This window comes from Myxine glutinosa, chromosome 10, assembly GCF_964187855.1.
Source record: "Myxine glutinosa chromosome 10, kmMyxGlut1.1, whole genome shotgun sequence".
NCBI classification, from domain to species: domain Eukaryota; kingdom Metazoa; phylum Chordata; class Myxini; order Myxiniformes; family Myxinidae; genus Myxine; species Myxine glutinosa.
In genome coordinates this window covers 134,506,615-134,530,283 of record NC_136270.1, presented here as the reverse complement: position 1 = coordinate 134,530,283, position 23,669 = coordinate 134,506,615, and the positions used below count along the sequence as shown (strand labels likewise).

Genomic DNA, 23,669 nt, shown 5'->3' with positions numbered 1-23,669 from the left:
TTCTTTCAGTGCACCTCTCCTCAGAACTCGTTCAACGAGCGCCTCTCCCTTCTCATAACTTGTTCAAGTCCTCCCTCCTCAGAACTGAGGTGGGGGCTTTGCGCAAAGGGTTTTATTGCCGCGCCCTTAGCCCGCATCAAATGTTCTAACCACGCCTTTTGACACAGTGCTAAGCCACTCCCTTCGAGCCCTGATTGGCGGCTCGCGCTTACCGTCGGCTTCTCCTCCGCCTTCCTTCGGCCTTGATCGAATTGTTAGGCCGGCCTCGTGTTATTTCACGCCAAAGCCACAGTACCGAGGCGGCATAAGCAATGGAAGGACCTAACATTACCTAACATAATGGAAGGAAGGAAGGCACCAAAAGCTCCAAGGAAACGACAGACTGATTGGCAGAGATAGAGAGCTGACGTCAGAAGACGATCAGTAAAACCTCTCGCTTGCCGACATTTTCTCCCTTCTCTTCCCTCTTCGCCGTTCGCCTCTGCCTCTTCCTGCCTTCCCGGGTTGGAGACCGTTCCTTTCTTCTCATGTTGCCCTTTGCGCGTTCCTGTGCCGGTGGACCTCTCTTCTTGGTTCCGGACGAGGGGGCGACTCCGGTGGACGCGTCCGGGCACGGCCGGAGGAGCGAGCTGCACGCGACTCGTTCGAGTCGTACGGAGGGCCGGTGGAACGCCAGCAGACGGGCCGAGCGGTTCGCGCCAACACGAGAGCCGTGTCTGACGGAGCCTGACCGATCTGACTACTGATTGAGATAAGCCCAAACACGAACGCAAACACGACGATTTATTTTATTCATTCTTCCATTGTTTTGTATCTGAAGTCTGTGTGGGGGACGTCCCGATTTAGAACACTTGTTCTTTTACATTTAGAACACTCCGTGGCAATAAAGCCCTGTTCTTTTGTACATAAATTCCGTTTCGTATGAGTTTAATTTCCTGCAGGTTGAAGACTGCCCGGCGAGATCATGTCAGGTAAATCTCGCCGCTTCTTCCTCTTTCCCTCCTTCCTCCTGCACGTGTATAGCAAATCCGCCATTGATTGTCGCCTCGTTAAGCTCGGTTCCATCCGTGGACGCTCTGTCTTAACTGAGAGCCGTCCACACAACAATACGTTTGCTCCATTATAACAAGAGATAAAAGTTTAAGGCAATGTGGATTTTTTTTTGAGACATGCCACGTCTTGTCTGTGGTCGACATTGCTGGGGGTGCTGGGGAAGGGGCTCGTCTTAACATCGATGGAATTGTGCTTTTGTGATTCCAGATTACAGGCTCAACCCCGCCTTGAAGAGGGCGTGCAGAGCAGACATTCCAAAGTTTTGTAAATCTTTGCTGGAACATGAAAAGAACGACTATGAGCTAGAAGGGAAGGTGATTTCATGCCTCAAGATGAAGTATGGGAAGCAGGTAAAGGCTTGATTGTTTTGAGTTTAACTTTTTAAATACCTGGTAAGGTTATTTCTACTGTAGAATGCTCTCTATTGGTAGACTGGCGTGATTTAATTTGTTTGCTGTTTTTAAAACATTTACCGATGATAAGCCAATGAATAATGTTAAGTTGTAAAAACAGAGTATTTATCAAGGTATATTTGCCTGGATTTGTGTCGAATACATATTTCACAGGGATTCGAGCATTAACTTGGTATTGTTCCATCATCGCTGAAAGATGACTGTGCTGCCAACGACAAGTCAGGCTCAAATTATTATTATTTTTGGAATTCGGATAAAGTACTGGCATGCACTTGCCTCCCGGTTTTGAAAGGTAACTTGCCTTACTGTTTGTCAGTGTGTGATTTAACAACCACCAGGGCTGGCAGACTTTCCGGCGTTCCCATTGATGCGTTTCCCATTCATGCATTGTCCTGCCTCTGTATCACCAGGATGTCAGTTTATCGTTGGGACTAGACAGCTGGTCCAGCAGCCATTTATTAGGTTTACTCTCCATGAAATGAAGAGTAACCTATTATTATTCCCAAAGTTTTTCTTATTAGGTTTACTCTCAATGAAATGGAGAGTAACCTATTATTACTGCTAGAGTTTTTCTTATTATTATTCTTCCGCCCTATTTTGCATCTCCGAAAACTTCATAATTAATGTTCTCAGCAACCGCTGGTCGGATTGACAGGAAATTTTCATCAAATGATCGTCTCGGCTCCTAGGAATTTTTCATGCTAATTATGACGTCATAGGTCATGTGGTGTGGGCGCCATCTTGTAAAACAAATTCAACTTTTCCCCTCTGTATCTCCGCAACGGCTCAATGGAAAAATTTGAGGAATGGCTCATTCTAAAGAACTCTTCAATGGGAACAAAAGACATGTGTATCGAGTATATTAAAAATGCTAACGTTAAGAGGTAAGAATTCGTCAAACAAAAAATGTTCTCCCCCGAAAATGGGATTTTTTTCCCAGATGCTTAGTTAAAAAAAAACTCAGAATGCAAAAATTTTCGAAGTCATACGTCACATGGTTCGGCCGCCATGTTGTTTTCCGTGAAAAAACACAAAAAACCCTTTTTCTCCGCAACGGCTGAACGGATCGAGCCCAAACTTGGCATGCGTATTCGCATACCCATGACGAACAAAAAAGTCAGTGAGCACGACGTCATCCGACACGTGGTTTCAGAGTTATGACGTTTTAAAGCTCAAACTAGAAATGGAATCACCTCCATAATTTGTGGAGATATCGAGTGGAAATTTTACACAAATGTTCCTCATGGGGGGATGTTTCATCGTTACTTGAGACGTTTTGATAAGTCACATGGTTTGGCCGCAATAAATAATGGAAGTTTAAATTTTAAGAAGCTTGTAACTCTTGAACCACTGCATGGATCGACTTGAATTTTTAATGCAATGTGGCTCTCATCAAGCGAAACAAGTGTGCAAACTTTCAAGATGATTGGATGTACGGTCGCGAAGCTATAAGTCTTTATTGTTGAAAGAAGAAGAAACACCATTTTGTCGTACCAGGCCATGTCACTCAGTGCTGTTGCCATTTTAATTTTTAATTTCCTTTAAAAACCATTTTCTCTGCAATAATATGACCGATTGAGATCAAATTTTCACCATAGGAGGGACTGTCTGTGGAATATTTTAATGGTAATTATGACGTCACAGGTCACGTGGTTCGGCCGCCATATTGTTTTTCGTGAAAAACCCCTTTTTCACTGCAACGGTTGAATAGATCGAGACCAAACTTTGCAGGCACAATCGCATACCCATGACGAACAAAAAAAGTCAGCAAGCATGACGTCATGCGTCACATGGTTTCAGAGTTATGACGTTTTTAAGCATAAACCTTTAAAACCTAGCTCCTCCCTCATTTTTGATTCAATCGAGGGGAGACTTCACAGATGTGTTCAGCATATCAGTCTACTATAATATCCTTTTGGAATTTGCGATAGATCACGTGGTTTGGCAGATATCGTTAAACGAAAATATTAAAAACATTTACATCTCTTGAATCGCTTCATTGATCGACGTGAAATTTCATACTATAGGAGAAGTCATGAGGAGTCACAAGTGTGCACAATCTCAAGATGATTGGACGTACAGTCTGGAAGCTAGAAGTTGTTATTGCGTGAAGAAGAAGAATCGCAACACTTTTTCTTACCAGGCCATGTGACATAACCACCTCACGAGCTCAGGGTAGCTTGGAATTAAATTCTGTCTTCGGATTTGGCAGTCGCGAGAGGGTGTTAACATTCCACTGCAACAAATCTGAGCATATTCTGATGAATTTTCGTAAAACTACGCTATATTGGTAGGGGGAATGTGTGTGTGTGTGTCGATGTGTGTGTGGGGATGTGTCTTGGGGGGCGGGGGGGAAGGGGATGTGTGTTTGTGTGGATATGTGTGTGGGGGGAGGGGTGTGGGTGTGTGTGTGTGTGTGTGTGTGTGTGTGTGTGTGTGTGTGTGTGTGTGTGTGTGTGTGTGTGTGTGTGTGTGTGTGTGTGTGTGTGTGTGTGTGTGTGTCAGGGGTGGGGGTGGGGGATGTGTGTGTGTGTGTGTGGTGGGGGGGGGGGGGGTCTGGGGATGTGTGTAAGTGTGTGTTTGTGTGTGTATGCATGTGGGGATGTGCATGTGTGTGTATGTGGGGGGCGGGGGGTGGGGGGGGGGGGGGGGTTGGGGTGTGCGTGTGTATGTGTGGAGGGGTGTGTGTGTATGGGTGGAGGGGTGGGTGTGTGGGTGTGTGTGTGTGTGTGTGTGTGTATGTGGGGGGGGGGGGGGGGAGGGGGGATGTGTGTGTGTGTGTGTGGTGGGGGGTGGGGGATGTGTGCATGTGTTTGTATGTGTGTGTGTGGGGGGTGGGGGGATGTGTTTGTGTGTGTGTGTGTGGATGGGTGTGGGGGTGTGGGGGGGTGGATGGATATGTGTGTGTGTGGAGAGGTTGGAGGGGGTTGGAGTGTGCGTGTGGAGGAGGGAGGGTTGGGGGTATGTGTGTGTGTGTGTGGAGGGGTGTGTGTGTGTGTGTGTGGAGGGGTGTGTGGAGGGGTGTGCGTGTGGGGGGAGGGGGAATGTGTGTGTGTGTGTGTGTGTGTGTGTGTGTGTGTGTGTGTGTGTGTATGTCTGTGTGTGGGTGGGGGGGGGGGGTGGATTTATGTGTGTGTGTGGGGGGGGGGTGCATATGGAGGGTGGGGGGGGGGTAGATGTGTGTGTGTGTGTGTGTGTATGTGTGGAGGGGAGTGGTGTGGGGGTGTTTGTATGTGTGGAGGGGTGTGCGTGTGGGGGGAGGGGGATGTATGTGTGTGTGTGTGTGTGTGTGTGTGTGTGGAGGGGTGTGCGTGTGTGTGTGTGTTGGGGGTGGGGGGGATGTGTGCGTGTGTTTGTATGTGTGTGTGTTGGGGGTGAGGGGATGTGTGTGTGTGTGTGTGTGGGTGTGTGTGTGGAGGAGGGAGGGTTGGGTGTGTGTGTGTGTGTGTGTGTGTGTGTGTGTGTGTGTGTGTGTGTGTGTGTGTGTGTGTGTGTGTGTAGGAGGGAGGGTTGGATGTGTGTGTGTGTGTGTGGGGGGGGGGGGGAGGGGTGTGTGTGTGTGTATGTGTGGAGGGGGGAGGGGGATGAGTGTGTGTGTGTGTGTGTGTGTGTGTGTGTGTGTGTGTGTGTGTGTGTGTGTGTGTGTATCGGGGTTGTATCCAAGGGGGTTGTGTCAAAGCATGTCCAATGAAAGTGGGGTTGTATCAAAAGTGGGGTTGTATCAAAAGTGGTGCGAGTAAACCTGTCATCACTGACGGCAGTTTTAAAGTGGCAGTTCTAGTTTATTTTATTTTAACTGTAAAATTAATCAATTCCTCCACCTTATTATGTGGGATGGTTAATATTCCCAAGCAATATTTATTTCTTGTTTCCATTTTGAGATCTCCCCACTGGTTTGCTTTTTGAATGTAACACGCACCCCGACAACCCACTCCAAACACGCACCCCGACAACCCACAACAAACACGCACCCCGGCAACCCACTCCAAACATGCACCCCGACAACCCGCTCCAAACACAAACCCCGCCAATCTACTCCAAACACGCGCCCCGACAACCCACTCCAAACACGCACCCCGACAACCCACTCCAAACACGCACCCCGACAACCCACTCCAAACACGCACCCCGACAACCCACTCCAAACACGCACCCCGACAACCCACTCCAAACACGCACCCCGACAACCCACTCCAAATATGCACCCCGACAACCCACTCCAAACACGCACCCCGACAACCCACTCCAAATATGCACCCCGACAACCCACTCCAAACACGCACCCCGACAACCCACTCCAAATATGCACCCCGACAACCCACTCCAAGCATGCACCCCGACAACCCACTCCAAACACGCACCCCGACAACCCACTCCAAACATGCACCCCGCCAACCCACTCCAAACACGCACCCCGACAACCCACTCCAAATATGCACCCCGACAACCCACTCCAAACACGCACCCCGACAACCCACTCCAAACACGCACCCCGACAACCCACTCCAAACACGCACCCCGACAACCCACTCCAAACACGCACCCCGACAACCCACTCCAAACATGCACCCCGACAACCCACTCCAAACACGCACCCCGACAACCCACTCCAAACACGCACCCCGACAACCCACTCCAAACACGCACCCCGACAACCCACTCCAAACATGCACCCCGCCAACCCACTCCAAACACGCACCCCGACAACCCACTCCAAACACGCACCACGACAACCCACTCCAAACACGCACCCCGACAACCCACTCCAAACACGCACCCCGATATCCCACTCCAAACACGCACCTCGACAACCCACTCCAAACACGCACCCCGACAACCCACTCCAAAAATGCACCCCAACAACCCACTCCAAACACGCACCCCGACAACCCACTCCAAACACGCACCCCGACAACCCACTCCAAACACGCACCCCGACAACCCACTCCAAACACGCACCCCGACAACCCACTCCAAACACGCACCCCGACAACCCACTCCAAACACGCACCCCGACAACCCACTCCAAACACGCACCCCGACAACCCACTCCAAACACGCACCCCGACAACCCACTCCAAACACGCACCCCGACAACCCACTCCAAACACGCACCCCGACAACCCACTCCAAACACGCACCCCGACAACCCACTCCAAACACGCACCCCGACAACCCACTCCAAACACGCACCCCGACAACCCACTCCAAACACGCACCCCGACAACCCACTCCAAACACGCACCCCGACAACCCACTCCAAACACGCACCCCGACAACCCACTCCAAACACGCACCCGACAACCCACTCCAAACACGCACCCCGACAACCCACTCCAAACACGCACCCCGACAACCCACTCCAAACACGCACCCCGACAACCCACTCCAAACACGCACCCCGACAACCCACTCCAAACACGCACCCCGACAACCCACTCCAAACACGCACCCCGACAACGCACTCCAAACACGCACCCCGACAACCCACTCCAAACACAAACCCCGCCAACCCACTCCAAACACGCACCCCGACAACCCACTCCAAACACGCACCCCGACAACCCACTCCAAACACGCACCCCGACAACGTGCAGTGGGGTAAAAGTTTGATCCCAACAAAAACTGTTCATTACAAGTTAAAAAGCAAGAGTTTGGAAAAGAAACGCATGACAAAGGTGTGCCAAATTCGGCCTGTAATTCACCCAGGTGAAAATCCCAAAGTTGTGGGATGGGGTGGAATAATAAATAGGTTTTTAGCGAGATCAGGTAAAACCACCAGGACCTCTTATAATGATGTGCAGGTCTTATTGATCCCAGAATTCCGGTTAATTTGGACTAATCTCTTTGTCAGCAAGCCGTGTAAGTACGGTTCTTGTTGTACACCGCTCCTTTCCTATGCCATCTCCAGGTGCTGCTTGACGTCATTGCGGGGCGGGGGGCCCGGCAATGACGCACGCTGAAAGGGAGTACTCAGTTTTCCCTCCGGTTTCTTTCTTGTTTGTCCGGGTGATATCTCAGCCATCCTTTGATCGAGGAAGCTGAAATTTTGGCACAATAGTGAGCATGTGCTTTGGCAAAAACTGTCTTCTTTTTTGTTTTTTGATTAATCAATTAATTCATTAGCTACTTAATTATTATTGATTTAAGTACTTATTTGGTTAATTAATTATTATTGATCGAGCGATAAAGTTATTGGAGCATGGAATGAAGGTATTGGAAAGGGTGTTGGAGAGGAGGAGAAGGAAGAAAGTGAAGATCGACGAAATGCAGTTTGGATTTATGCCAGGAAGAGGAACGACAGACGCGCTTTTTATTGTAAGGCAGTTGCAGGAGAAGTACATGGAGAAGAGGAAGAAGTTGTTTCTTGGGGTTTGTTGATCTGGAGAACGCATTTGATAGGGTTCCATGCAAAGTAGTGACATGGGGTTTCTCTCATCCCTGAATGGCCCTGAATGGGTTTCTCTCATCTCCCCTTCCTGTTCAGGCTGGAGTTCCCCAAGGCAGTGTTCTGTACCCTGTGCTTTTTCTGGTCTTCATCAATGATCTCTCTGACTCTCTTGAAAATCCTCTCTATCTCTTTGCTGATCACTCCACTCTCTGCCGCTCCATTCCTCATCCCTCAGATCGGCAGTTTGCAGCCTCCTCACTCTCTGCAGACCTGGACAAAATCACAGACTGGTCCAACAAGTGGAACATGTCTTTCAATCCTGACAAATCTCACACTCTTACGATGTCTCTCATAAAAGACCGACTGGACAACCCTCCCATCCACTTTCTGAACAATCCTCTCCAAGAAGTTCTGTCACTCAAGGTTTTGGGTCTCACTATCTGCCATGATCTTTCTTGGGAAAACCACATTTCCAAGCTGGCCTCCAAAGCGAGTTGCCGACTGGGCATCCAACGTCGTGCGAAGTCCTTCCTTTGCACACCTGAGCTCCTCACCACATACAAGGCTTTCATCCGCAGCTCAATGGAATACTGTTCTCCCCTCTGGGCCGGTGCTCCTGCCTCACACCTAGCTTGGCTTCACGTTGTTGAAACCAAAGCTTTCAGAATCATTGGAATCTCCCGCGATGAAGCTAACTCCGAGGGCCTTTCACTTACTCACCGCAGGCAGGTTGGTGGTCTTTCTGTCTTCTACCGACTCTTCTCCGGCCTTGCTCTCCCAGCTCTCTCTGTGCTCTGTCCCCCAAATATTCATACAGGTCGCACAAGATCTGCCTGCAACCCTCTTATGGTTAAACTGCCAAAATCAAGACTCTCTGGTCACTTTCCCTCCTTCATTCCTCTTTTTCCCACCTCTGGAACAAACTCCCTCACTCTCTTCAATCCCACTCCTCCCTCCAGGTCTTTAAAACAACTGTTCACCACCATCTCTTATCTTCCCAAAGTTGTGGGATGCCGACCTTTGACCTTTTCTACCCCCGCTAATTTCACCCCAGATCCACTTTTTTTTTGGAAAAATCAACTTCTTTCCTGGAAGTCCTTGCAGTGTCCTTGTCTCCCACCACCCCCCCCCCCCTTCCCACGCCTCCTCCCCCCAAGCCCTCTCCCTCCCACAGATCTCCCGATGTCCCTGCTCTCAAATGTTGTGATTGTGTGCTTCTCCTTCTCTCCCCATCTTGTCTACCACTCCCCTTATTATATGTTTTCTGTGTCTGTTTGATTTTTTGTGTGATAAATGTTCGCTCTTTCACGAGCCCTGATCCTGTATATTAAAAAAAAAAAAGAGAAATCAAATGGAATGGGTTTCATAACCTTACGAGGTCAAGGTCATTATATAATGTTGTCGCGTCCCTGGCGATTAAGATCACCCGGGGACGGATAGTCGAACCAGCTTTAACTCCTGAGGCGACCTCCCAATTATGGCGGTTATTTATGCGCGCGCAGGTTGGGAGAGATACGACATGTTTAACTAAATGAAACACAAAGGTTTATTCCAAAACCACAGACGAATAAATATTCGACAAATAAAATGCAACACAAATTATTTAATAACAAAATATAGGAAATACAACGCAGACTAAAATAAATGTTGAGGTAAAACGAAAAGTCCCTACTTTGAGGATCCTCCACGCACTAACTCAACCTCAGACACAGGGGAAAATGAAGCAAAAGTAAAATCCTTTAGCTGGCCGGCACTTATCTGTTGCCCAAAATGGGTCCTTTTTAGAGAGTGTTGCGATGGCGAGGTTCAGAACCTCCCGCGCCTGAGCGCACAAGATGGCGACAGACAACGAAATCCCGCGTGTCAAAGGCGCCCAGGGTTGTGGGGTGAGTAGTGAAGACGGCCTTCTTTTAGGTTCCACTGCCTCGGCGAGCACAACATAGCCTCCAGCTCCCCCGATGAGCCCTACAGTCAAAACCGCCTTCACAATGCTGCCCCTGACAGCCTACAGCAGCCGGACCAACCCTAAACGGTGGCCCTTTCCCTGGACCCTGTGGTCCTTCGGGAGGCCCTCACCTCTCTGGGCTGGGAAACCTGTTGGGAGATTGGTGCATAGGTGGGTCCCGACAATACCGCTGCATGTCTTCTTTTCTCCCACACCGAAAACGAGTCCCCATAAACGGACCCCTCAGAAACCCAACTGGTCATGATGCTTGCCAGCAGGTGCATTCTTGAAGTTGGTTGAAATCATGCCAGCTTCAAATTCACCCATGACACACACTACCTCTGCGCTGGCCGCAATCCACTTCATGAAAGCACATTCCGCATTGAAGTACACTACTCCACCATTGACTTTCAGTGCCCTGGTTTCGTGCTCGTTGTTGTGGTCAAAGCCAATCATGGAGAATGGATTCCGGGTCATGGAGATGGTGAAGAACCCATCACTGAATTATTGATGGATGTTGGGATGCTTGTGTAAGGGGTTTAGCTGATGTGGATGGAAGCCCTCTACCAGGGCGGTGTAATGGTATAGAATGAAGCACCACTGGGCCACCTTGGCCATCGTCCCTGTAGAGCTTGAAGTCACGAAACAAATTGAACGCACAAATCTCAGCAACGGACATTCGAGATCATACGTGATTTGCTATGTACCTATTTAAACTATGTATATACTGTTATGTCGGCGGGGGGGGGGGGGGTTGGGGGGGGGGGGGTAAAGGAATATCTAGAGCCAGGTAGATCTGTATAGGTAACATGTTTTGACTGTCGCGATAGGGAATCTACCCTGTAATAAGTTCTATGTTAGTCCGGTTTGTCGGGATAAGCTGTATTGGTGTCCCCGCTACGAGGGAGCAGGGCGTGCTAAATAGTGCAGGGATTATGAATAAGATTCCTTTGTTCGTCGTTTTCCCCTGTCGCCAAACCTTTGTCCCTTATGGCAATGCATACTCATGTAAACACTTAGATAGGCCCTTAGCAAACATTAAATAATCCCCCTTTCCTTACAATGACCTTGGAAGAAGACCGGCAGGAAGCCAGATCGGGGCACCGCCGGATGGCCGCCGCCAGCCGTACCACCAGCTGGCCTAGCAACATCTCGTGAGATGAGCTATAACCACGCCACAGGGAACGTGTGAATGGTTGGCGCGGAAGGCGTGAGCTGTGAACCAATCAGCGCGGAAGGCGCGAGGAGGTTCGGCAGATGGCGGGAAGCTACGAGGCTCTGGTTGGTAACGCGCCAGAACTGATGTCACATGCCAAGTTAGAAAAGGGCTCGCTGACGTGCTTCGCTCTCTTCTTCGTGCTGGGCTCTTCACTCTTGGTATCGGGTCGTGATGGTCCTTCGTGCTTCGTTGTTCGTCCTTGGCTCTTGGCTCTTCGTCTTGAGAGGTCCTGGTGGTCGTTGGTTCGCCATCTTCGTGGTGCTTGGAGCGGTGCTCGGTGCTTTTAGTGCTGTGAGCGAACGGACCTCGTGGGCGGTCGACGAGGCGCCTGGAGTGCGGCGGGTCGCTCGGGCCTGGCGGGGCGCGTGGGCGAAGCGGAGGGAGGGTTTCTTAGTGCCGGAGCTTGGAGCCACGTTGGACGGTGGACAAGACTGCAGACAGATAAGCTCGCACCCACGAACCATTACACGACAGACAGTTGTTTTTGTAATTCATTTTCCTTTGTCTTGTTTCCGAGGTGAGGTGTGCGGGATCCCGATTTAGGACATTTTATTACCGGCGCGTATTTTCCTGTCCCGCTATCTCTTGTAAAATAAACCCTTGCATTATTTTCCCTTTCCATTCAAAATCTCGTGTTCGTTTGAGTTAATCCCCTGCAGGATCGGAGCTGCAGTCGGTTCGCTATAGGTAAGCGCTTGCTGTCTCTTCTCCTTCATTCTTTCTCCCGTGCCTTTATAGCCGAACCCGTGTTTGATCGTCACCTCCATTAAAGCCGTTTGAGCCATCCGCGAGCCCTGGTATTAACCGGAGGGTATTCGCACAACAATACTTTAGGTGTCACTATGTAGATACTTATTATGTACTTATTTAGACCATTAGACTATGTAGGTACATGTAAAATAGGTGTAGTTTAGTTGGAGCTTCAGCTAGAGAGATATGTACTTGATAACAATTTTAGGCCCAAACATATCCAACAATCTCCATGATCTTGACCTTTTCTTATGACCTTGTAAGGTCATTAAACTAATTTAATTCGATTTCTCATCTTAAACGATCAATCTACATACCAAATATGTCAAATTTGAAGCTGTAGTTGCTGAGATATACACCGTTCCAGTTACGCCCCTGTGCGGTGGCGGCCATATTGGATTGATGGTAATTAGAGGGTGTTACTGAGTTTAAAAGTTTGTGCCCTATATCAGATGTTGAAGAGAACATATGAAAGGTGATTTGGGCCTAGTTTAATGATTTCCTTAAAAGTGCACACTAAAACCCCCTTGCAGGGTCGACTGTGTGTTGGCCTGCTTTGATGCGAGAGGGAAATGTTGAGCAAAATTCCTTTTCTGATTGCGGAGTGGAAAGCGACTATGCATGATGTCACCGGCACTTGCAACTGTGTTCCAGGAAGTTGCATCACTTCCCCCAAGGATCACCAGCTGTGTTTGTCTGTAATCTCATACGGTATTGTGCAACTTCTGTCTGCATGTGTGTGCGTGGTTTGTATGACATCTTCCATGAGCTTTGTACCGTGTAAAATGTCTAATTCCATCCCCATAAAGTATGCACGCTTTCTTTTTGGTGAAAAATAACTACATATGAGATGGAAACTGGTCAAATTCGTCAGCCAAATTGGCCTGTGCTACAACTGACCGGATACCTATCCATATATCACACGATTGTGTGATTCACTGAACGAGAAATGTTGTTATACCAATGGTGGACATATTCCTTCTACTGTGGCTCCGATGATTTCCGGTTCAACAAGTGGCTATGTTGTGATGGGAATGAGTTGTTTTCCGATGTAATATAAATCTTGGTAACATTGATATTTCACCCTGAATGACGCTTTTTACTATTTGGCCTCCTCCACACCCTCCCCACACCTGAACGTTTAATCCCCAGCGTTTGTCATCCGGATGCGAGGATCAGATGCGCATTGCCATCAAAGATGCAGCCATCGATTACCGGCTCGATCCCCAACTGCAACAGTTTTGCAACAAGGAGGTGCGTTCGTGGAGGGTCTCCAGGAGGATCATGGGACCGGGTTGTTGGTTTAACCCGGTATCATGTGTACAATGGGCACTTCTGCAGCGTGTTGAATGATGTGAAACCACATTTGTTACTGGTGTTTACATAAGGCCTTTAAAATTCCACTCGCCTAAGCTAGACAACTATTTTTCATTTTCCTGGAAGTCCTAGCAATGTCCATGTGTTTTATACCTTCCCAATCCCCCCCACCGCCCTTCCCATGCCTCCTCCCCCCCTTTCCCTCCCACAGATCTCCCGATCTCCCGATGTTCCTGTCCTCTACTGTTGTACTTGTGTGCTTCCCTCTCTCTCCCCATCTTGTTTCCCGCTCCCTTTATTATATGTTTTATGTGCCCGTTTTTTTTTTGTGATTAACGTTGGCTCTTACATGAGCCTCGATGTTGTATACCAAAAAAAAAAAAATGGCGTCGGAAATGGTGCAAACACGCTCGTCGTGCTCGGCCCGTGGCGGTCTGTCAAAATAGAGGTATGATTTGTTGCGACACAACTGTCTCCTTTCCATGTGACTATGGACTCGACCTGAGTTTTAATTAGAACAGCACTCTGCAGAGTGCATACTTCCACCAGGCTGAACAGGTTACGTTTTGTATCCCACTGATAGGCCGGATCTGGATTCGGACCTGAACCAAAACCCAATCGGCTTGTTCTTGTCACATAACCAAATCATCAACCAAGTTTTGGCATAACTCATCCAAAACATTTTGAAATGTCATGCTATGTATTGTACACAGTGGGGCGATGACTTATTATCGTCTTGGATATACATTTTCGTAGTCTCCTCATTGGCATTGGAAATAAACTTTATACATTGATTTGTCAATAGTTACCAAGGAAGAAAATGCATTGTTCCCTATTTTTTTAGTGCACATTAATTATATAATCTATTAATTAGTCAAATTGGCAATATTATATTTTTCTTGCACTATTAAAGTATTTACAAAGGGATGTAATTTATTCGAAATGAAAATATAAACATCTTACTTTAATTCACCAAATGTCTGTCCGTCCGTTCGAAGGTAACACAAAAACGGCTCAACCGATCGCAACGATATTTTGGGTGGGTATTCCTGGGACCCCTGGGAGTAAAATAGGCTATATTGTTTTTCCAAGTTTTCCAATTTTCCAGTTTTCCCAAACACGATGGAATAATATTTACCGATATGAACAGTGATGTGGCTTTTGTTGAAATTCTACAAATAGTTTATTCTATGTACCAGGAGAGAGTAGATCGACTCCTGACGAACTCTTCCTACATAAACGTGCGGCTCCGAAGTAACATGGCAGCGTGTGCAAAGCGACTGAGAAAGACGTGTAGCGGCCACTTCCGTTTTGCAGAATTCAATCTTTTTTCAAAATGGGCACCATGTACAGTTTAGATTTTGATGATTTGCATGTGATATGATTCAACGGATGTTTATATGAATCATGAAAACAAAAAAAGCCTTAAATTTCTGATATTTTGCCTTTTCACTTGGGCCTCCCAATTGAAGCCCCGCCCATAGAGCAGGTGCCGTTGCTAGTAAATTTCATTATAAAGCCATAAAATTGCCAATTTGAATGGGAAAATAGTGATTTTGAATTTACCAGTGTTGCCAATTTGATGATTTAATGCTATTCACGTAAAAAAAAAAAATCTGTGAATGAACTATATCTCGCAATGTGACAAAAATGGGCTCAACTTTTGTAATTTGTTTTGCTCTTTCTGCTCATCTATGTATGATGTTTATGAATGAATGAATGAATGATCGTTTTAAGGCCATTTTCCCCGCTGGAGCGGGGGTTAACCTTGCGGGCCCCATGACAATCATGGTTCCCTGTTTGAGGCAATGTTTTTATGGCCGGATGCCCTTCCTGACGCCAACCCTTGGTCACGCTCTTACGATGCGCAGGGAATTATTACTGTATATATTATTATATATATTATTACTTGTATATTACTGTATATATTATTACTTGTATATTACTGTATATATTATATATACTGACGTATATTACTGACGTCCAGAAGTTTCACACCATTGAAGCAGTCTTATTTATTACATCACTTATTGACGTCGCGCCCCTGTTGACGCCGCCCCTGTTTGACGCCACCCCTGTTTGTTTGACGCCGCCCCTGTTTGTCTGACGCCGCTCCTGTTTGTTTGACGCCGCCCCTGTTTGTTTGCCGCCGCCCCTGTTTGTTTGCCGCCGCCCCTGTTTGTTTGCCGCCGCCCCTGTTTTTTGACGCCGCCCCTGTTTTTTGACGCCGCCCCTGTTTTTTGACGCCGCCCCTGTTTTTTGCCGCCGCCCCTGTTTTTTGCCGCCGCCCCTGTTTTTTTATGCCGCCCCTGTTTGTTGGACGCCGCCCCTGTTTGTTTGACGCCGCCCCTGTTTGTTGGACGCCGCCCCTGTTTGTTTGACGCCGCCCCTGTTTGTTTGACGCCGCCCCTGTTTGTTTGACGCCGCCCCTGTTTGTTTGATGCCGCCCCTGTTTGTTTGACGCCGCCCCTGTTTGTTTGACGCCGCCCCTGTTTGTTTGACGCCGCCCCTGTTTGTTTGACGCCGCCCCTGTTTGTTTGACGCCGCCCCTGTTTGTTTGACGCCGCCCCTGTTTGTTTGACGCCGCCCCTGGTTGTTTGACGCCGCCCCTGGTTGTTTGACGCCGCCCCTGTTTGTTTGACGCCGCCCCTGTTTGTTTGACGCCGCCCCTGTTTGTTTGACGCTGCCCCTGTTTGTTTGACGCCGCCCCTGTTTGTTTGACGCCGCCCCTGTTTGTTTGACGCCGCCCCTGTTTGTTTGACGCCGCCCCTGTTTGTTTGACGCCGCCCCTGTTTGTTTGACGCCGCCCCTGTTTGTTTGACGCCGCCCCTGTTTGTTTGACGCCGCCCCTGTTTGTTTGACGCCGCCCCTGTTTGTTTGACGCCGCCCCTGTTTGACGTCAACTTGTGGTACAAGTTCCATTGCTCCAATCAATTTGACTTTGTGCTGGTGTCAGCCAAGGAAAGATATTAGCTCAAGTGTTTCACGAACCGCATGCCCAGGCCTGACATTCGACTGAAGGTGGTTTCGGCATGGATTTTGTTCAGAATGCCGGAGATGCACTCTGTTTATTAGTGCCGGTGGCCTAATCCTCCGGGTCAATGTCAATCCAAAGGGCGGCACACTTGTTGCCTCGACTGGCATGTGAAACACCAGGATGAGAGTTTATAGCTCGGTCAGGTTTCAAACCCAGGCTAGATGGCTCAGAGAGGAGTGCGTGTACCTCTTGGCTAGCCTGCCAGCCCTTCAATAAACAATTTGTTTTGTATGTTGTGCTTCAGCTTCTTCTTTCATTCCTTACCCGCATGTCATCGGTGTACGATGGTCTTCACTTTCAGATCCTGCATCTGTGTCAGGAAGAAGCAGCTGCGCAAGAGCAAACTGGACAGGTGGAGGAATGCCTCAAGATGAACCTTCCAAAGATCATTTCAAAAGAGTGCAAAACGGTACTGCCTTCCTTCCACACCAAAACTACTATTCCATATGAACTCCCCAAAATGCTTTTGTATTTTGATATTTTTGAACGTAGGTTTTGTTTGTTTTTAAGATTGCTGTTTTTGTCAATGCTACGATTCCCATGGAACACTGTCTGTGGCCGCAGGAGATCATCAATATTCTGCGCGAGAGCAAGGCCGACGTTTTTGTTGACCCGATGCTGCACACAGCCTGTGCACTAGATCTCAAACACTACTGCGCTGGCATTCCTCCTGGAGAAGGACGCCGTGAGTGCCGTGTTGGTTGGATTGTTCACTAGTTAATTATGTTATCTCTAAATGTTAATATGGCGCATGAGCGCTGGGGAGTGTTCCTCGTCACTCGGTGCTGTCACAGGCACGATGTTGCATCAAAGTCCCTCAGGTAGACGCTAAACTGAGGACGCACCTGCTAGCCAAGCCTTGGGCCCAAGAGTACACGCTCATGAGCGTCCAGGCCCCAACTTAATGCAAAGACTGCGAAAGGCAGATGGTCTCCTTCTCCATGACTCTAACCAGAAACTGTGGTTTCTATTGGGCTGAGCACTGTTGTTATCATTTCTCAGCTCCACTGAAATGCGTTAACAATGCACGGTAACCCTTTTTTCCCCAAACACAAAATGTTGTTGCGGTTTTATTTATTTGATTTGTGTAAGGTGTTAGCAGGGTTGATCAAAACTCTTTCTGCAGAGATGTCCTGCCTGCTCGAACTGCTGGAGGACAAGATGGTGCGATTGCAACCACCGTGCAAGAACATGTTGACAGAACGGAAGGAGATGTGGCAATATGCCTACAAGGTATGTTCGGCATCTCACCCACCCTCCTCATATTTGTATTAAAGGATCCATCAAGCCCGACCTGCCACCGATAAACCCGGTTGTTTCCAGGTGGCCCCGGTAGAAGACCTGCAGGCGATCGCACGGCAGCTGCTCGTTTCTCCTTCCCGTAACTATTTCCTGTCCGTCATCCTGGGCGGGCTGTGTGTGCTGTTCGCCGTGGGTTTGTTGTGCGGCCGCATCACAAAACGGGTCTCCCGAGAGATCAAAGACCGGTAGACGAGTCTCATGGTATTCCCGCCGTCCTTCAGACATTGTATCGAATTAGATTATGGAAGACGTTCCAAGTGGTGTCGTCTCCACCTGCGTTGCACATCGATTTCGCTCGTCCCATTTATATTGCACGCGTGCAATGGTCTTAATTTGCATGGCCATGCCGCCATTCGCTTGGAGTTTTTTGCGCCATTCGCTTGGAGTTTTTTGCGCCATTCGGTTGGAGTTTTTTGCGCCATTCGGTTGGAGTTTTTTGCGCCATTCGGTTGGAGCTTTTTGCGCCATGCGGTTGGAGTTTTTTGATCGGTGCATCAATTTTGAAAATGTAAATTATCATTGTGAAGTTGACCAACTTGTGAATCTTGTTTACTTTCCTGGGATTAATTGCTACCTGGTGGGTTTTTGCTTTGCATGAAACTTTGCAAATCTCTAAGTTATCTGAGAAGGCAGTGGTGATCCTTACGATCGTCCAAATGAGATGTAAAGGTGTAAATAATCTTTCATTTAAAAGCGTAGTTGTTATAACACACCTGACATTTAAAGTGACACATGGGGGTGGTCGAAGTTGTAAACCTCAGATTGGTTTGCGCTTCACAAGCGCATTATCGCGTTCCCCGAAATGACCGAGCTGTTGCCCATATTTACTCGACCGGACTCCTTCGTCACCTTGAAAGTTGAGGTTCCTCGGATTACATTGGGAGGGTCCTTGCCATCACTCGATTTTGGAGTTGTACAGACGTTTGCTGACGAGGCCACAACCCGCTTTGCCGGACCGCCATTTTTATTTTCGTTTTTTTGCCTTTTCACCCTGCTGTCAAGTTTTGAAGAATTAAACATATTTCCTGAGACTTTCTCAACCATGTCTGAATTGTTCCTGCTTTACCGTATTTCCGTGCTTGGTCTCGGCATACAAATGGAGTATCGCAAGAGACATCGCACATAAAGTGTGTGTGTGTATATATATATATTCCATACTTTACGATGGGTTTGTCACAACAGTAGGATGGACCATGGTATGGTTACGTAAATTGTCGGTCTGTTACTTTAAAGGCTTCAGAATGAGCAGCACAAGTGGACAGAGTGAGGAAATCAAAGCTGCACAGATCTGACAGGAAGAGACGGTCAAATGGTCTTGGAGATTTCACGAAGTGGCTAAGCTTGTGACTCGTCAGCCTGGTTGTGAGGGATCAATTAAAAAGGAACTGGAAAAACACAACATAAAGATCCTCCTACTTTTTTATAAAGTCAAGTAGAGATTACAGAGCCGGAGGGTTCAGGTACACTTTCTCACAGCGGCTTCCTTTACCTGCGACAAACCACCTTCCTGGAAGGCAAGCCTCCTGCCTCCTTACTCCACAACATCCCCCATTCTAAATGGCGGAGTCGAGTTGCCCTTGCAGAAGGCAGTGAGGTTCTGATTGGTGGTCACTGTTTTGTTACTTTATTTCCCTGACTTTGGTCTCACCTGCAGAATGGACTATCTTGTGGGTGTGCGCGCGTGTGTTCATTGCATCTGTTCCATGGTATTCTGCTACAGTGTGCTGTGATACATCAGTGTGTCATCGACTTCACGATGCTTGTATGTGCACTTGTATTGAAAAATTCTCCATTCAATTTCCTTTTAAAAGGTGGAACCTTTTCTTGAAACTATGGAAAATCGTTTGAATCACATTAATAAAAACATTATCAGTTGCAAGTGTGTAATGGTTTTCTTTATACAATTATACACTTTGTATTGATGCGGTAAAAAATGGTATGAATTATATACTTTTTTTTTTCTTTTTTTTTTTATTGATGCGGTGCCTTTGGATGTAGCGTCGGTCCTGATTGGATGGTGTGGTGATTGTGAACTTTTCTTTGAGCTGGGTTTGATTCCGGAAAGCAGACTGTAACCTGTCGGGGATTGGTTCTTCATGTACAGTTGGACGTTAAAGATCTTACGGTATCGTTCACAGCAGGTGAGTTATCCCTGAACCCTGAAACAAATGAAATGTGTTTCCATGCAATCTTGGGAATCATTGGGGATAGTAAGCTGACGATGTTTTGATGCAATCTTGGGAATCATTGGGGATAGTAAGCCAAGGATGTTAAGATGCAATCTTGGGAATCATTGGGGACAGTAAGCCAAGGATGTTTTGATGCAATCTTGGGAATCATTGGGGATAGTAAGCTGAGGATGTTTTAATGCAATCTTGGGAATCAATGGGGATAGTAAGCCAAGGATGTTTTGAATCAATCTTGGGAATAATTGGGGATATTAAGCCAAGGATGTTTTGATGCAATCTTGGGAATCATTGGGGATAGTAAGCCAAGGATGTTTTGAATCAATCTTGGGAATAATTGGAGATATTAAGCCAAGGATGTTTTGATGCAATCTTGGGAATCATTGGGGATAGTAAGCCAAGGATGTTTTGAATAAGTCTTGGGAATAATTGGGGATATTAACCCAAGGATGTTTTGATGCAATCTTGGGAATCATTGGGGATAGTAAGCTGAGGATGTATCGACGCAATCTTCAGAATCATTGGGGATAGTTTTACATGCTCCTCCCCAAACCCCGGTCACGTTGTACCTCCGAGCCCCGAGAGGAGTCACAGCAGAAAGATGTGTTATTCTGTGTGTCAAAGATCAATGGTGAAACCACACCAATTGTTACCAACAAACAAGTATTGTATTAAGGTTACACAAGAATGACAGTACAATAACAATATTAATCAATTGTACAACCAATATATCATTCCTGTGATGGTACCATCAGTTTCGTATAATATAACTCACTGTGCTCCAAGTGAGCGAAAATAACATTCCCAATGTCTCTGTCCCAGCTTCAAAACAAAGTCGATCCACGCTCCAGTGATCGTCAGAACGATGTTGTATCGAAACCAGAACCCCGTTCGGTTGACAGTCACACTGCCAAAGATGGGCAAAGGTACCCTCAAGAGGCGACTGGGAAATCACACCTTCGGGTATGGATGTTCAACGGCTCCCCACATGGCAAACCGCAAATTCCCACTCAAAATCCACGTTACACATGCAAACCAAGCTAACGGCTGGATGCGTTGAAATGGTTGGAGCGAGGTGAAAAGCCTGGAGCGTTGCGAAATCAGGCGCGAGGCAAAATGGCCAACGGTCCGTTCTCAAGACGTAACGGCACTCCAATGATTCTCTTCGGAATCAACCGCTAAACCTGTCACGCAGGTTTATCTTTCACAGCGATAACTCTGTTGCAGGAATCCCTTTCCCAGGAAACCCAAAGCTCACTCGTGACCCCCGTTCGCCAGCGTTTGCTCAAAACCTCAACGCAGCTCGGCTCCTTCTTCGACCTCACTTGCTCCGCCTCCTTTTTCCTCTTCTTCTTCCTCTTCATCCGGTTTCCGGTTTCTTTTAAAACACTAACCTTTTTTACCTTTTGAAAACAGTTATCTCTATTTCACCTAAACGATAACAATAATTAATAGTACATGCAACCAAAAATGTTTACAGTGGATGAGAACCACAACAACGGAAGTGACAAATCCGTAACACTTCCCCCCCTCAAGAAAGAAAGTTGGAACATAGTGAAAACTTTCTTTGCATGCAAAAACTCTTTTAACAAACAAAAGTCAAACTCACCCCCAAATGATCAATTCACGTGAGCAACAATAATTAATATTCCCAAAAATAAAGCAACAAAACTTCCAAACAACCTACATGAATTTCCAAAGTTAGTTCACTCTGGATAAAGCATCAGCAACGACATTGTCCATGCCCTTTACATGCTCAATTTCCTAGTTGAACTCCTGCGAAGCCAAACTCCATCTCATCAACCTCTGATTTTTATTTTTCATTTTTTGAATGAAGGTTAAGGGGTTGTGATCAGTGAAGACTTTTATAGGGAAGGTAGTAGTTCCCAGATACACCTCATAATGCTGAAGCGCTAGCAGGAGAGCAAGGGTTTCTTTTTCCACGGTGGCATAATTTGCCTGGTGTTTGTTAAACTTTCTGGAGTAGTAGCACACCGGGGGATCCACTCCATCCTCATCTTCCTGTAATAGAACTGCCCCAGCCCCCACATCACTTGCATCAATGGCCAACTTGAATGGTTCTTGAAAAACCCGGGCTGCTAGGACAGGAGAGCTCATTAATATCGCTTTGACGTGGGCAAAGGCAGCCTGACATTTGTCATCCCAAACAAACTTGGTCTCTTTCCTCAGCAAATTCGTTAAAGGGGCTACCACATCAGAAAAATTCCTGCAGAACCGCCGGTACCAACCAGCCATACGCAAGAATCTCATAAGCTCCTTCTTCCCTTTTGGAACTTGGAAGCGATCAATGGCTTCTATTTTGGCTGTCACCGGTTGCACCTGACCCTGACCTACTACATGGCCTAGGAACACCACCTGGGCTTTTACAAACTCACCTAGATAAGTTGATGGTCAACCCTGCCTCAGTCAGTTTCTTGAAAAATGCCTGAATTTGTTTAATATGATCTTCCATGGTCATAGTGTGGATGATGACTCAACCCCCTCAAGGTCTGCAATGAGCTTATTAATCAGCCGTTGAAATGTAGCAGGGCCGATTTGCAATCCAAAGGGAAGAACCTTGTACTGATACAACCCATTTGGTGTGACTAAAGCCGAGATTTCCTTGGCTCTATCAGTAAGAGGAATCTGCCAATACCCTTTCAGCAAGTCAAACTTAGTTACAAATTTAGCTGGGCCTATTCTATCAATAGTCATCAATCCTCGGGATGGGATATGAGTCGGTCTTGGTCACTGCATTAACCCGTTTTAAATCCGTACAACAGCGAAAACTGCCATCGGGTTTTGGAACCAACACACATGGTGAGCTCCATTCACTGTTGCTTGGTTCGATGATGTCATTCTCCAACATATACTGAACCTCCTTCCGAAGATACTCCATCTTCAAAGGGTTCATCCGATAGGGGTGTTGCTTCACCGGAGTGGCTTCCCCCACCTCAATATCATGATATACCAGGTCAGTACGACCAGGTACATCTGTGAACAAATGTGCAAACTCAAAAATTAGGCTGGATAGTTGTCCTTGTTGTTCCCTCGTCAAATGACCTAATTTCTCATTTAAATGACTCAACACCTCCGTGTTCGTCAATCTGGGACAAGCCTGGTCATCAAAGTTATCAAACTTCACACCGGCGTCCCCCTCTGTATTCACTTGCACCCCGACTACAGGCACGACAGGTGAGACAGGAACCATTTTCTCCACAGGCTTCCTCTCATCATATTTCTTCAGTCGGTTGACATGACACAGCTGCCACTTTTTCCGTCGGTCGGGAGTTGTCACCACGTAATCTGTCTCATTAACCCTCCTTTCGATTGCATAGGGACCAAAATACCGAGCCTGTAGTGGCTGACCTGGAACAGGAAGCAACAATAACACTCGGTCCTCAGGACTGAAATTTCTTATCTGAGATTTCTTGTCATGTCTCACTTTCATTTTATCCTTTGTCACTTTCAAGTTTCTTCTCGCAACTCCACAAGCCTTTGCCAATCTGTGCCTAACCGTTGCCACATACTCCTCCACTGTTGACTGTGACTCCTCCTGTTCTTTCACCAATTTCAACGGTCCTCGCACTGCGTGTCCAAACACAAGTTCAAAAGGACTGAATCTCAATGACTCCTGAACAGATTCCCTCGTAGCAAACAACAATAAGGGTATTCCTTCATCCCAATCCTTGTCACATTCAAAACAGTACGTTCTAATCATATTCTTCAATGTCTGGTGAAACCTTTCCAAGGCCCCTTGGCTCTCGGGATGGTAAGTACTTGATCTTACTTGCTCCACTCCCAACAGGTGTACCACTTGCTGAAAAAGTGTTGACATGAAATTGGAACCCTGATCAGACTGGATGACCTCAGGTAGGCCAATCAAAGTGAAAAATTTAATCAAGGCCTTCGCAATAACTGCCGCAGTAATTTTTCTAAGAGGCACTGCCTCTGGGAACCTTGTGGAAGCACACATGGTCAGCAAATACTGATGTCCAGCCTTAGTTTTAGGTAAAGGGCCTACACAGTCAATAATGCCTCGGCTGAATGGCTCTT

The 23,669-nt window shown here is 47.3% G+C and overlaps 1 protein-coding gene across 1 annotated transcript in view; it reads left to right on the top strand.

Annotated features, from left to right (window-relative positions):
- Window positions 1-19,302, top strand: part of GLG1 (golgi glycoprotein 1) — a 210,371-nt gene extending 191,069 nt beyond the window's left edge. Inside the window, exons 21-26 of the mRNA XM_068126022.2 lie at window positions 1,261-1,403; window positions 12,924-13,025; window positions 16,427-16,534; window positions 16,690-16,810; window positions 17,252-17,358; window positions 17,449-19,302. Of these exons, the coding sequence (XP_067982123.2) occupies window positions 1,261-1,403; window positions 12,924-13,025; window positions 16,427-16,534; window positions 16,690-16,810; window positions 17,252-17,358; window positions 17,449-17,616 (749 nt within the window). The 3' untranslated portion in view covers window positions 17,617-19,302. The remainder of the gene's footprint in view (window positions 1-1,260; window positions 1,404-12,923; window positions 13,026-16,426; window positions 16,535-16,689; window positions 16,811-17,251; window positions 17,359-17,448) is intronic.
- The last annotated feature ends 4,367 nt before the right edge of the window (window positions 19,303-23,669 follow it).